Here is a 14160-nt window from a genome sequence, read left to right on the forward strand (position 1 = left end):
CTCTCTTCGCGATTAGTCAAAAATTGCAAAAAAGCGAGGCTCAATAATGAAAAATTCAAATGCAACGTTCTTCATCACAAGATCCATAACCCTCGTGGCTATGTCAAGAAATATAGAACTTTAATTAGAAAACAATATATATGTATACATATGTGTGTGTGATGTAGAATCGATTGAAATATGTAAAATAAAGAGTTGATATGAGTGTTCTTATTAGTGTGGTTCCTCAGTTTAATGCGACTGAAAAAAATACATATTTACATAAAATTCGGACTTTGCTATAATTACAGTCAATTTCAGGTCTGTGGCGGATGAATAACCTTCTCATGTGGAGGCGGATGATCTTCCCCTCTTCTTTAAGCTCTTGTCCGCTAAGTTCATTGAAGTTTCTATAAATCTTGGATGATCGATTGATTTTAAAGCTCAACTAGCGAATCGCCGTTTACTCTGTTAATTAACTATTTACAGTATTGTTTGTTTTGAAACTCCTCAGTAAGGGAGGTTCGCTTAATTTTAGATGTCCAGGGAGATGACCACCTTTTTTGGATGTCAAAATAAGGGTTTGTCGCCATTTACTCTGGCGCCTTCATGGGGAGAGACCGCCTCAGTGACCGAACACGGTGTGGGGTGATGCACGACCTCGCTATCTAACGTTCTGGATTCAAATCCCAACCTTGGCATGGTTGCCTCTTCGTCTAATTGACCTTCATCCTCATCTACACGATCAGCGTAAAGGGGCAGAAGAGTGACGCAAAGAGGAATAGGCGAAGCTTAATCTTTATATTACCTTTTAGAGCTTTTTAGATGCCCTTCAATCCATCCATTCTCTCCCTTATTCCACCTATGTTTCAGGCGCCTTCCTGAAAGGTCATAACACCACATATACGTCGTTACCTTTGATTGGGGACACTCTGTAAAATACACTATTATTTTATACATACTTTATATATTTTTCTGGATTCTTGAAGGGGACGTCCCGCCTGCACTTTCCATAACGACAACCAGCACCTTCCGGCCACCTCACTGGACCAACGTGGTTGTTCGTTCTGCTTGAACAAAAATGCACGATTGGTATGGATAATATTTTGTGTGTTGCGTTCAATATTGAGATTGATAGATTGCTATGTGTATACACATTGTACGTATAATTTATTTATTACTTTTTCTTTCTCTTTTCTTTCAGGGAGATTACATTTGGATTGAACCGGTTACGGGTCGTGAATTTGATGTAGCGATTGGAGCCCGAGTAATCTCAGCGGAAGGGAGACGGATTCAAGTCATCGACGACGACGGAAAGGTGAGCCATTATGGGGGATGTTCCTGAGTAAAGAAAATAAAATCGATCTGGCAATTTGATTGTTGGAGGCGGGGATGGAACTTTCGGTATGGCCAAGTTCCCAATGTAAACAAGTGGAATACAGATTGTCTTAAAGTTTATAAGATAGGATACAAATTGGATCACTTAAATTTTTTTTAAGCGATATAGCGATATAGAGAAACAAAAATACCTGGAAAATATTGGGAAGTTCCCGGATCTTTTGGATGCAGATGTAAGGGACAATAGTAATATTTTCCAAGGAAATATGATCTTCTAACAACAGTTTCGTTTTTGAAAATACTTCTGCAGGTTGAAATGAAGCTTACATTAATTATAAACATAGAAATATTGTACTTCGATTACAACAGTAAAATAAATAATTCCTACGGTTATAATTATTATTATACACTAATAATATAGGCTAACCAAATTAAATAAATTTTATTCGAAATTTATCATTATTATTGTTGTTTATTATTATCATGCTATTCGATCCACAAGCTAGCACAACTACTTCCCATTATTATTTTTCTTTTTTGCATTTCATAGTTACTATACTAAAATGCACAGCTATTGTATTTTGTTATTAACTTTTGCAAATGTCGTTCAATAAAGGACTTTCGAAGTTAGAAAAAATACTCACAAAGTTTATATTGTGTGACCTCATCTAAGATTATAATTTTTCGAATTCTGAAAACTGTGGAACCATTTATTGTTTGAATTAATTGGTAGAATATCAAAATAGAACCTTGTTCCTGTATTTTTCACTCATTTTTTTCGATCTAATGCATATTTTACATTTATTACTCTGTTCGAATACTAACCAAGTGAACTTTATTTCTTTGTTAACAATAAAAACAACAAACCTTTTGCTTTTTTGCAACTTGAAATGAACGATGCTAAATTCGGGGGGGGGGGTCGATCGACACCCCTTCCCGACGCCCATGGAGAGTGCGCTTATTAACAACCAAAAGGCAAATGAGTTATAATATGATTATTTAAATAGTTCCAACTTCTACATTTAGTCAACAGATTTGCGTTAGACAATTATAATTTTCGAAACACGTAAGATTTGATTTGATTTGATAAAGTGCGGAGCCTACTCCCTCGTGTTTGTGTCCAATCTTTTCGCTTTACTGCCTAAATCCACTGATTTTTCCGTATCTGGTCTGTCTGAAAACGATGCATAGATATCTGAGAACAATTATTTATTATTTGCTCCCTATCTCATGTTGAAACCAAGAGCTACACCACACGCACACAAAAATTGTCGCCTTTTCCGAAGACACTGCCTTTACACCTTTGAATTCCATGCTATTCTTTTCAAAACCGGAAGTGCAGTTCTCGCCCGCGCCAAGGAAGCACAGAAATGTAAACATCCGGTGAATAGCGCCCATACAGCCACTGTTTCAGAAAAACAAGCAATCGTGGTTTCAGGGTTAATTTTCAGCTTGATTTACATAGTTTCTCATATAGTAAGGGAAGACTGCAATCTGGATCTGATCAAGATACGGCTTTGAATGACATTACAAAGAAGATTTTTGTGCACTACTATTCAAAATAATATGCATAAAATTTTAATCAGAAACTTACTTTTCTCCAACTACATGTAACATCATTTTTGTTATTCGATAAATATTCAATTATTCATCTATTTGACGTTAATTTCACTTGTTTTTAAGTAAGTTATTCCGATCTTAACTACAGGTAAGCTACGTAATGAATATGCGCTGTTATATCTCTATTCTTATAGTCCTTTTACCTAATCGTGTAATAATAATATAATATTAATTTGATTTAATATAATTATTTTAATTTAAACATTATTATTATTATTATTATTCCTGAGGCACTTGGTTCGGACCCCCCCCCCCCCACCCGAAACATATTTCTAGATACGTGCCTGCTCCCCAACCATCTACGGAAATCAATTCTAGGGGGCAAATATTGAGGTAAAAGAAAGCAAGACTAGTAGAATCTAAGCGTAGCAGGACAAAGGATACTCAAGATGGAATTAGTTTTCACGTCTTTCTTGCATTATTTCTTCCAGACTGCCAAGAGCACCTGCAGGGTTGCACAGAGGGGCAATTTCCCTCTCGATATCAAATTTTATACAAATAAAATCACATTTCGTAAAATTTTCTTGCTCGCTTCGCTCGTAATTTCTGCTTTTCTTACAGTCTTGTCAAGTTCAGAGCTGTAGCTAGGGAGCGGCGGGAGTTAGCGCTGGGCTCCGAACGATCTAGATGAAAAATATTGTAAAAGAGAATGCCATGGCGTCTCGTGAATTCTCTTGCACCATATTAAATCAATATTGTTTTCAGTTTTCAAAAATTTGGATCTGCAAGTTTTCTTGCTCGCTTCGTTCGCAATTTTATTGTTTTCCGTAATGCATTTTAAATTGCCAGCGAGAGAAGTTATAACTACTAAGTACTTCAGACTCTTGCTGCTAACCAGTTGTATTTACACAAGACTTGAGTCCTTCACACTCGGTCCAATAGATATGTGTGTATGCATTCAATGTATGAGTGTTGCCTCTGTATATTCTTGTATGCTGTAAAATGAATGTTTAATTAGCATGGTTTTGATTTTATTTTTAAACCTTTCCACCTTTAGTTCGTGTCTTGACACTCTGGGCAACTTGTTATACAGGTCAGCTGCTGAGTTTTTAGGTCCCTTCTTGTCTTCTCTTGTCTTCATTCGATTTTTATCTTTATTTCTCGTGTTCAGGCTATGGATATCTTCATTGGTTTCGAAAGTACTAATATTTTGTTTGTTGTATGCCAGACATTCATAGATATACAAACAGGGTAATGTCAGCAAGCGGAAGTTACGGAAGAGATTTCTGCACGAATATTTCCCATTGACTCCTGCCACAATTCGAAGTGCTCTTTTTTGTAATTTAAACAGTATGTGCCTTGTTTATCCAGCTCATGATTCCATACCTTATTACGGATTCAAAGTTTGCTACATAGAGACTTCTGACAGACCAAAAGAAGTAATGTTTACCATTACACGTAGTGCAAAACAGACTTTACTTAATTTTTGTTGAAACATGTCGATGTGGTTTGAGAATTTCAAGTGTTCATCTAAAACAATACCCAGAAATGTAGTTTCTTTTGCGTGCATTAAGTCTGTATTTTGGGACTTAACATTAATATTTTAAGTGTTTTTTTGTTTGAGAGGCTGTAAAATTTATGTAATTTGTTTTGCTTGTATTTAGAATTAAATTATTTCTTTGATACCAGCTATCAATCTTTAGCAATGTGTTGTTTACTTTATTTTTTTAAGGCATGCTCACAGTGATCTGTTAATATAATGTTTGTGTCATCTGCATACAGTATAGTCTGTGCCTCATCCAAAAGTTTTGGCATTTCGTTTACATAGAGCAGGAATAGAAAAGGTCCAAGTATAATGCCTTGGGGAACTCCACAATTTATTTTTTGAACTGGAGATTGATTAAATATTGTATTTCCATCACCATTTAAGTAACATATTTCTACAAATTGTTTTCCTTCATGAAGATATGATCTAACCATTTATGTGCTAGTCCTCGTATGCCATAATTTTCTAGTTTGTTTAGGAGAATTTCGTGATTGACTGAGTCAAAGGCTTTTGTCAGGTCACAGAAAATTCCAAGTGTGTGTTTGCAGTTATCAAGTGATTCACCCACTTGTTCAATGAGATCAATCAGGGCAGAATTTGTGCTTTTTTGCTTTGTGAAACAGTGTTGTGTCTTGCTTAGTACTGAATACTTTTCACAGCATTTTTCAACTTTTATTAGCATTGCACGTTCAAATTTTTTTCAGAACACAGAAAGTTGTGATATAGGTCTATAATTGGCTACATCTTTTGGATCATTTTTCTTGTATATTGGTTTTACAATTGCTATTTTTAGTCTGTCAGGAAAGATACCTGTTTCAAAGGAATGAACTAAAAATTGCATAGTAATAATAAATAGTACATAATTCCATAATTTCATTCCATTTCGCTTAAAATTTGGTTCGAATTTCCGTTCATAAAGGGAAATTTCCCTTCATGTGGCAACACTGGCTCAGGCGCCAGAACCTCGTTCTTCTTCTTCTTTTCTGGCACTACAGTCCATCACAGACCTGGCCTCCTTCAGAATCTTCCGCCATCCATCGCTATTCACAGCCTCCCTTCTCCAGCTCCTAATTCCCAGCAAACTCAGGTCCTCTTCTACCGAATCAACCCACCTTATAGGTGGTTTTCCTACTCTTCTCCTCCCATCCATATTCGTAAATGTGAACTCTTTACACACCATGTTATCTGACATTCGGTATATATGCCCCAACCACCTTAGCCATGTTAGTTTGATTTCCTTCACAATTTCTATATCCTGATAAAGCTGATATAGTTCCTTATTATATATTCTTCTCCATAATCCATTTTCATAATTCGGCCCATAGATCCTCCTCAGAATCTTCCTTTCGAAACTTCGATCATTGACTCAGCCTTCTTGGTTATTATCCATGATTCACATCCATACATTAAAATAGGTCTTATTAACGTTTTTGTATTGTTTAACTTTTGTTTTCCTTCTGATGTACTGAGACTTCATATATTTTCTGAGTCCAAAATAACTTCTGTTTGCGATACTTATCCTGTGTTTAATGTCTGTCAGAAAATCTCCCTTCTCATTTATATATGCGCCAAGATATTTAAATTCCTGAACTCTCTCAAAAGGGAACCCATTAACTTCAAAAGTTGCAGTATTAGTACTAGCAGGCACTTTAGTTATTTCCATATATTTTGTTTTATCTGCATTTACTGTGAGCCCCATTTTTTGTGCTGCAGTGAGAAGGTTAGCTACAGCTTCACGTAATGCTTTGTTGTTCTGGTTATTCAGTAGCGAAGCGTGGTGTCGCTGGAAGGGTAGGCACAGGCGTGCGAGTTCGTGTTGTTATGGGTGCGATTTTTTTAAAATATAAAAAATATAACCTTTAAAGTTGTTTTTGAAAAGGTAACAACATATTCTTGCATCTATCAACGTACTTGAATAGTAACTCTTGATGTATGTTAACTCGTAAATCGTATTTCTTGATTTTATTGTAAATTGATGCTTTAGATGTCATGGTGGCAGTCCTCAATGTTCCGATGCCCTTACTTTCTTCCTATGCCCGGTAATAGGCTTGCTTATATGTTTGTTTTTGTAGCATTCCAGAGTTATACAAGTCATTATTCCCCTTTCTCACTTCACGCTCACAACAATGAAAGCCGACCTCCGTGGCGGGGTGGTTAGCACATCGCGCTACGGCGCCAGGGGTCCTGGGTTCGAATCTCGTCCTGGGCATGGATGTTTGTGTCCATTCTTCAATTTCATCATATCAACACTCTTCTCCATCTTCGCAAATTAGCCAAAAATGGCACAAAAAGCGAAGTAAAAAATGCAAATCAAGCAAAGAACAATACAAAATAAATGAACGAAAAGAAGAAACAAGATAAAATAAAACAACAACGCAACAGGAGTTAATCGAGAAACTAACGCTCGCCCTCGGAACAAGTTGTCTTTGCCTTTCTACCCTCACCTTCCCTTTCCCCTCGTTGGACACCCCGCGCTGGACAAGAAATAGATGTGAAGCCCAGTTTGTACCGTGTGTCCAGCGTTGCCAACCTGCCAATCAGGAAAAGTGTGCCGATTGAACTCTTAAATTTTGCTAAATGCAACTAAATTGTGCTCGGATGACTTAAATTCATTTTATGGATCTATTTTGTGGGGAGTTCTGATGTGAACATGCGTTGTTGATTAGTTAAACAGTATTGGTAATTTCCCCCATTAAATTAATTACAATGGCTTAACCCAGAGGGGGCCACTCCGCGACTTGCACGTTATTGGCTAGAGCTTGTGACGTCACCAAGCGGACACGAGCGGAAGAAAGCTATGCGTAGAATGTAGCAGATGGTCCATGAAACGTGTTGTTTTCATGCATCTTTTGATATTATACACCAAAGCTGTTAATTTAATTTGACAACAAGAGATCAAATACGCGATAGAAGAATACATTTATTCCGAAACAATGCATAGTTTATTTTTTGCGTGATATCTTGTCCCTGTAGGCTGTAGTCCACTGCCGGCTTTTCTTTCCAGCTAACCTATTGCATTTATTTTAAATGTCTAATTCTAAGGAAAGTTCTTGTCCGGGCATATTCTGTTATGACTTTTTACTGAATGTCCTGGAATTTCCCTTTAATATTTTTACGCTACTTTTAAGATTCTCCAGTTGATCGCCACGATGAGGATAAATTTGTTTTTGTTATTTAGCGTCTTCTTCCACTTTTGGCTAATCGCGACGAACAGGATGAGTGATGATTAGTTTAAATTGATGAAGGTACACTCGCAGCAGGCACGTATCCAAGGGGGAGCTTAGGGGGCTCGAGCCCCCCAAAAAGTTTTCTGTTTACAATAGATAAAATGAGGTATTTGGTTTCTTGTGTCTGGAAATAAAATAATGTGACGATAGTTTAAGGAGAGAAATAATTATCGAGTCAAGCACGTATCCAAGGTGGGAATCAGGGGGCTCCAGCAACCCCTTCAGGAAATTACGCTACATAAAATTAGATTCATGGCTTCTTGAATAATGTGATGATAATTTGAGATAAATAATTTTTGAGCCAAGACACAGAATGTTCTATAACCCTGTTATTGTTAATAGCGCGTATCCAAGGTGGGATCAGGGGGGCTGGAGCCCGCCCTTAATTTTTTTTAAAGTTTACACTACATAAAATTAGGTTTTTGTTTTCTTGAATAGTGTGCCGATAATATAAGGAGAGAAATACTTACCAAGGCAACTCGGAGAATGTTATATAACCCTGTTGTTGATAATATTGCATTAAAACTTTTTTTTTGAGCTTTCGGTGTTGTCGCTGCACTATGTAAAGACTTGTCAGCATTGGAAGCTGCAAACGTAGCGCCACACGTAGGGCGATTCATTGAAATTTTTTAATCTGTGGAAAGCGGGAGAGGAAACGTTCATGAATAAGAGAAGGAGTCGAACTACTGGCAACATTAACGAATCGTTTTATCTGCGGAACATTCTAGAATATAATGAGGTTAAAATACGTGGCTTCAATTTCCAAGTTGATCTGTACAAGAGAATCTGTTAATGATAATTCAAAGGTAAGTGTGACAGTTCATTCATACTGTCGATTAGTGATCCGTCAGTGTCCATTGGTGGCTTTATAAGATCTAGTGATTCGAAGATGAAAAGGACTAAATACCGTAAAGTAACGAAGTCTACTACTAGTTCCAGTTGGGGTCCAAAGCTGAAGACATTGACGACAGCGGATCTTCCGGAGCCTCAGTGTAGTGCTAGTTCGGGTCGAGGGCCGAAGGGATCAACAACAATCCAACAATCAACAACCAACAATCTGTGTATTACTCTGTGCTGTTTGTGATCTACATGGATTTGTGATCATCCCTTCATCCATTTCATCTACTCACTATTCATTTTCATCTTTGCGATTAGCCAAGAGGTAAATTATACTTGAAATAAAACAAAAGCAATACAAATACAAAACAAAAATAATGGAACGATTATGCTGTTACGTTTTCCTGTATTTTAGGCACGTTGCATTTATCAGCCAACAGTCAGCGATTGCTTTTCGGTCGAATGATACTTCTAATAATCGGAGGTAAATGCAAGCTGAGAATTATAATTTGGTCTCTTATCCACCTGAGTTGAGAATCTAAATTTTTAGATTTTATTTGTAACAATATTTACTACTGCGAGGAATTAAAAATAAATTTACCGCTAATTTCGGCACTGGATTCCTATTCTGTAATAGTTAAATTTGTTGTAAGAACATAATACATTAATTTACTTTGTATAAATATTACATTATCCATCGCTTTTCCTAATTAAATCTCATACCATATCCAACACACACACAAAATGTGTTTTACTAATAATACAGTACGCAATTAGAAAATAAGTCTTGTGAAGCAACACAAATATGGCTTCCCCGATGGCCTAGTGGTAGCGCCGTCGCCTTGTAGTCAAGGGGTCCCGGGTTCGATACTCGCTGTAGGCAAATAGTGGATAGGATCCAACTTTAAACTGTAGGTCCAGTCCCAATTAGCCTTTCTGTGCAAAAAGCGGACTTAAAACGCGAATTCAATCAATCAACACAAATATGAAATATTAAATCTAGTTTTTTTTATTTGGTTTATTTTACTTCACTTTTCTGCAACTTTTAGCTAATTGCGAAGATGGGGATGAGTCATGATGATGAAATTGATGAATGGACACTCACAAACATCCATACCCAGGCCGGGATTCGAACCTGGGATCCTTGGCGTCGTAGCGCGATGTGCTAACCACTCTGCCACGGATGCGGGCTATTAAATCTACATGGAAAGAGTTTCTGCAGTATGTTTGAGTTGAGTCAAACAAATTTCATAATGTGTCAGTATTCTCGCGGCATGTATTCAAATGTGTACTAATACAGGGCTAAGGCCTACCTACCGAATGCCGGCCTCACTTCCACCTGCCGAGGCGGGAGATCATCCAACTTGTTACGAAGTGGCGTGTGGTCAGCACGACGACCCCCAGTCATTTTTGTAAGTGTCCATGACCGGATTACGCTACTCATTTGTAGCTCTCCAATTTCCTCACAATGGTGGGTGGCCATTAGTCCCATACACAGTCCGAAACCTCAGAAGGAAAGTTGTTACGCTTCCCCTAGGAGACTCGAACCTGCGCGCTCCGTAGCCAGAGACCAAAGCATGACGTCTTAGACCGAACGGCCACGGTGTGCGACTAAATATGTACTAAGTTTTAAAAGCAAAGGTACCTTCTGCGCGTTGTAACATGCCATGAATGAATAGGGATTATGATTCACAATCCCGGCCATTTATGAAAGTGGTGTTAGCATCACGTTCCGGCCCCCAAAATACTATTTTTTTAGACCCCTGGTGAACCTCAAAACAGTTTTCATGCAAGGACGTTGCTGAGAAAATCCCCCTCGAGACCAACCACCCTGGGAACAGAATCCTCGTCTTCAGCGTGGCAGCCAGATTATTTACCGACTGAACCAACGAGGCTTTTTAAAGCACATATAAAATAAATTAAAGCCAGCAAAATAGTATATATTTGTACGATATCTTTAAAATATAATATAATAGACGTGTATACAACACATTATATTGATAAGTATGCTTTATATTGAATAGCTTCTTTGGGCATTATTTACATGACAGCTCTTCTCATTGATTGACAAGAAGATTGAAAGGATGTGCAGGGGACAAACGTCTGTCCTGTAAGTCGTACATTATATTTTCAGCACAATTTCTCAACAAACGCACCATAGGTGGAGTTCTGGAGGGGCCAAAGGAGGCCTGGCCCCCCAACTTAAAAAAGACTATAAAATAACACATGATTAAGTTCAGTTACTACATTTTTGTTATGAAGCCATACCGCAAATCTTGACGTTTGGCATGATGTCATGTGCGGTAATTGCGCCGCAATAGCGGGTGTTAGACGATTTGATTGATGTGCAGGGCCGGATTAATTTGGTGAACAATAAACACAACGACGTTATAGTTACGTCACAGCCTAAAGAATAATAGTAGTAGATGTTGAACGCGCCAGTGGCTGTTTGTGCCCTCGGGCGTTTAATATTCGCAATTTAATTTGCACGTACTTATAACTAATTTGCACGGGTTTTAATTAATTCGCACGTATTTAGAATTCATTTGCAAGTACTTAGAATACTTTACATTTATATATTTGCATGTTTATAACTTTTTATAAATATATATTTATTTATTTTATGAAAAATATGTATATAAAAGGTAATTAGAGGTACTAAACGCTATGCATATGGTTTTATATTCATTACTGCAAAGTATGTAATGTATGAAACTATAATAATTAATGTTTATAGTATTGAAAATAAGAGTTTATGGTTTATGAACAGCTATGAACGGTGTTAATGGGTGTAGGTACAGGTCCAATTACGATTGGGGACGGTCCCGGTACTCGAACCCGCGATATGCAATATTATTAATTAGTACTATGTAATAATGTATGTTATTATGGTATGAAACACGGTGGTGCAACACGCTAGACAGAATACTGTCTCAGAATTTCGATTCCGCTCTGATGCCAGACAGAGAGAATGAATTAATATTCCGCCCAGGTAGACGAGAAAGGAATTTGGGGAGTGTGCGTTCAAGGTCAAATGACGTCACAACGTCAGGACAAAGAACGAACCCAATTGACCAATCAGAGAACGCGTCGGTAGGTTTTCAGAACCGGTTTTTCCAAGGTTAACCAGTACGCAATAACAGGGGAAAGCTATGCAATAGTGTAGGGCAGGGGAAGGGTTTGATCCAGACAACAAAGGATGTCTGGAAATGAAATGCGCAGCAAGGGTCAAATCTCTGAAGCTATGCGTCGCTTGTAGAACTGGTTTCAGCCGCCAATTAATATTCCGCTCAGGGTTGCCCCAAGGCACAGGACGCTTTAGCGCAGGTTTTTTTTATCTGTACTATGAAGAAGGGAGAGCTCTCAGGGACTGGGCCTACAGTTTTCACCATTTGTTTTTATCACGGGGTAACGAACCTAGGACCTTTTGATTATTGATTTAGGTAGTAAATGTATGTTACTGTGTGCTATTTAACTTATTATTTTACAATTTTATACCTATTTTTAACCTAAATAACACTATTTGTACTATTCAGGCAACATTTTTTATTAAATTTTGGACTCACAAAGACATTTTTTCAACTTTTAAATTATTATTTTACAATTTTATACCTATTTTTAACCTAAATAACACTATTTATACTATTCAGGAAATATTTTTAGTTATATTTTCGACACACAAAGTGTGTGTTCTCAACTTTTTATCTGTTTATTTCACAAGTTTAGGCTTATTTTTACCAAAATAACACTATTTGTACTATTCAGGAAAGACTTTTAGTTACATTTTCGACACACTAAGTGTGTGTTCTCAACTTCTATCTGTTTATTAGGCTTATTATTACTCAAATAACACAATTTCAGCTGTTCAGGCAACATTTTTTATTAAATTTTGGACTCACAAAAAGACATTTTCTAAACTTTTAACTTATTATTTTACAACTTTATGTTAATTTTTTACCAAAATAACACTATTATACTATTCAGGCAACATTTTTTATTAAATTTTGGACTCACAAAGATATTTTTACAACTTTTTAACTTATTATTTTACAACTTTATGTTAATTTTTACCAAAATAACACTATTTATACTATTCAGGCAACATTTTTTCATTAATTTTGGATTCACAAAGACATTTTTTTCAACTTTTAACTTATTATTTTACAACTTTATGTTAATTTTTTATCAAAATAACACTATTTATACTATTCAGGAAAGACTTTTACTTACATTTTCGACACACAAAGTGTGTGTTCTCAACTTTTATCTGTTTATTTCACAAGTTTAGCCTAATATTTACTCAAATAACACGATTTGAATGTGTTTTTTATTACATTTTGGACACACACGCACTCACACACACACACATCCACACATACACACACACACAGAGAGAGAGAGAGAGAGAGAGAGAGAGAGAGAGAGAGAGAGAGAGAGAGAGAGAGAGATTTTTTCCAAGTTTACAGGATTATTCTCTAGTTTACACAAATAACACAATTTAGATGTGGTTTGAATTAAATTTTGTACACATGAAGTGTGTTTCGTCAAGTTTTACCCTTTTATTTTACAAGTTTAGGCTTAATATTACTCAAATAACACAATTTAATCCAGTCAGGAAGGATTTGTTATTATATTTTGGATGCACAAAGAGATGTTTTCAACTTTTTTACTGATTTTTTGCAGGGTATGTATTAATTTTTATTTATTTTGTTTTGTATCATATATATATTTACAAATTTTTAACTTAGAGTTTAGTATTTATTTAAATTTTTTCAAAAACACTAAAGAAAAAGTACTTTTAGCTAAAATGTAAGCCACACAATATATTATTATTATTATTATTATTATTATTATTATTAGGGTTTACTGATTTCCACTATGCTATTTTTGGTTCTGTATTTCTATATGTATTTATTTAGGTCAGGTTACGCCTGCTACGTAGGAAAGTTTGTTTATTTTAGAGTTTGCTGAGTATTTTGTTACTCTTATACTAGGAAAAGTTTCCTAAATGTATCAGGTGGGGCTCCATCCATATACTTTTGTTTTTGCTGTTTGGAGATGATGCGATCAGCATCACTCTGCATCTGCTTTTTATTTTATGTACCCAATATTATTTTGAGGCTTAGTGAATTCTAGAGCCTATTTATGCAGGAGAGAGGGCTTGAAAATTTTGATTTCAGATAACCCACAACTATTTGTCAGAGTATTTTAAAGGATATTTTATATTTATTATGTGCCACTAGAATATTAAAGCTTGCTTAATTTTTATGTCTGTAACGCTGTTATTGTATTTCTAGCTAAGGCTTACTGGATAAAGTACACGAAATGTTTATCATTTCGACTATTTACCTTTATACGAGGCCAAATTTTTTAGTGTAACGAAAATTATTGTATGTCTATAAAGACTGAATCCCTTTACCGATGGGTCCATAACTGCACGCTTACCAACATTGTTTTTTTAAAAAAAAAATATAACCATTTATCAATATATTGACAATTCACAGGACAAGACGAAGTTCACAGACGACTGACTATATGAACTATAGGCCCACTTGCTAAACTTTATTTCTATGCTAGAAGAATAATTTAGCCTTATAGCCTTTTTCAAGGTATTTTTGAAGTATTACTGGTTTTTTTGGGTGCATCAACACTTGGGTTATTTCCACTTGGTTT

The 14160-nt window shown here is 36.1% G+C and overlaps 1 protein-coding gene across 4 annotated transcripts in view; it reads left to right on the forward strand.

Annotated features, from left to right (window-relative positions):
- Window positions 1-14160, forward strand: part of LOC145987886 (myosin-VIIa) — a 281435-nt gene that overhangs the window by 136855 nt on the left and 130420 nt on the right. For all 4 annotated transcript variants that reach the window (XM_083122676.1, XM_083122677.1, XM_083122675.1 and 1 more), the window contains one exon: window positions 1184-1297. In XM_083122676.1, the coding sequence (XP_082978802.1) occupies window positions 1184-1297 (114 nt within the window). The remainder of the gene's footprint in view (window positions 1-1183; window positions 1298-14160) is intronic.

The sequence above is a fragment of the Lepisma saccharinum genome, chromosome 5, assembly GCF_977018435.1.
Source record: "Lepisma saccharinum chromosome 5, izLepSacc3.1, whole genome shotgun sequence".
In the NCBI taxonomy this organism is placed as follows: Eukaryota; Metazoa; Arthropoda; class Insecta; order Zygentoma; family Lepismatidae; genus Lepisma; species Lepisma saccharinum.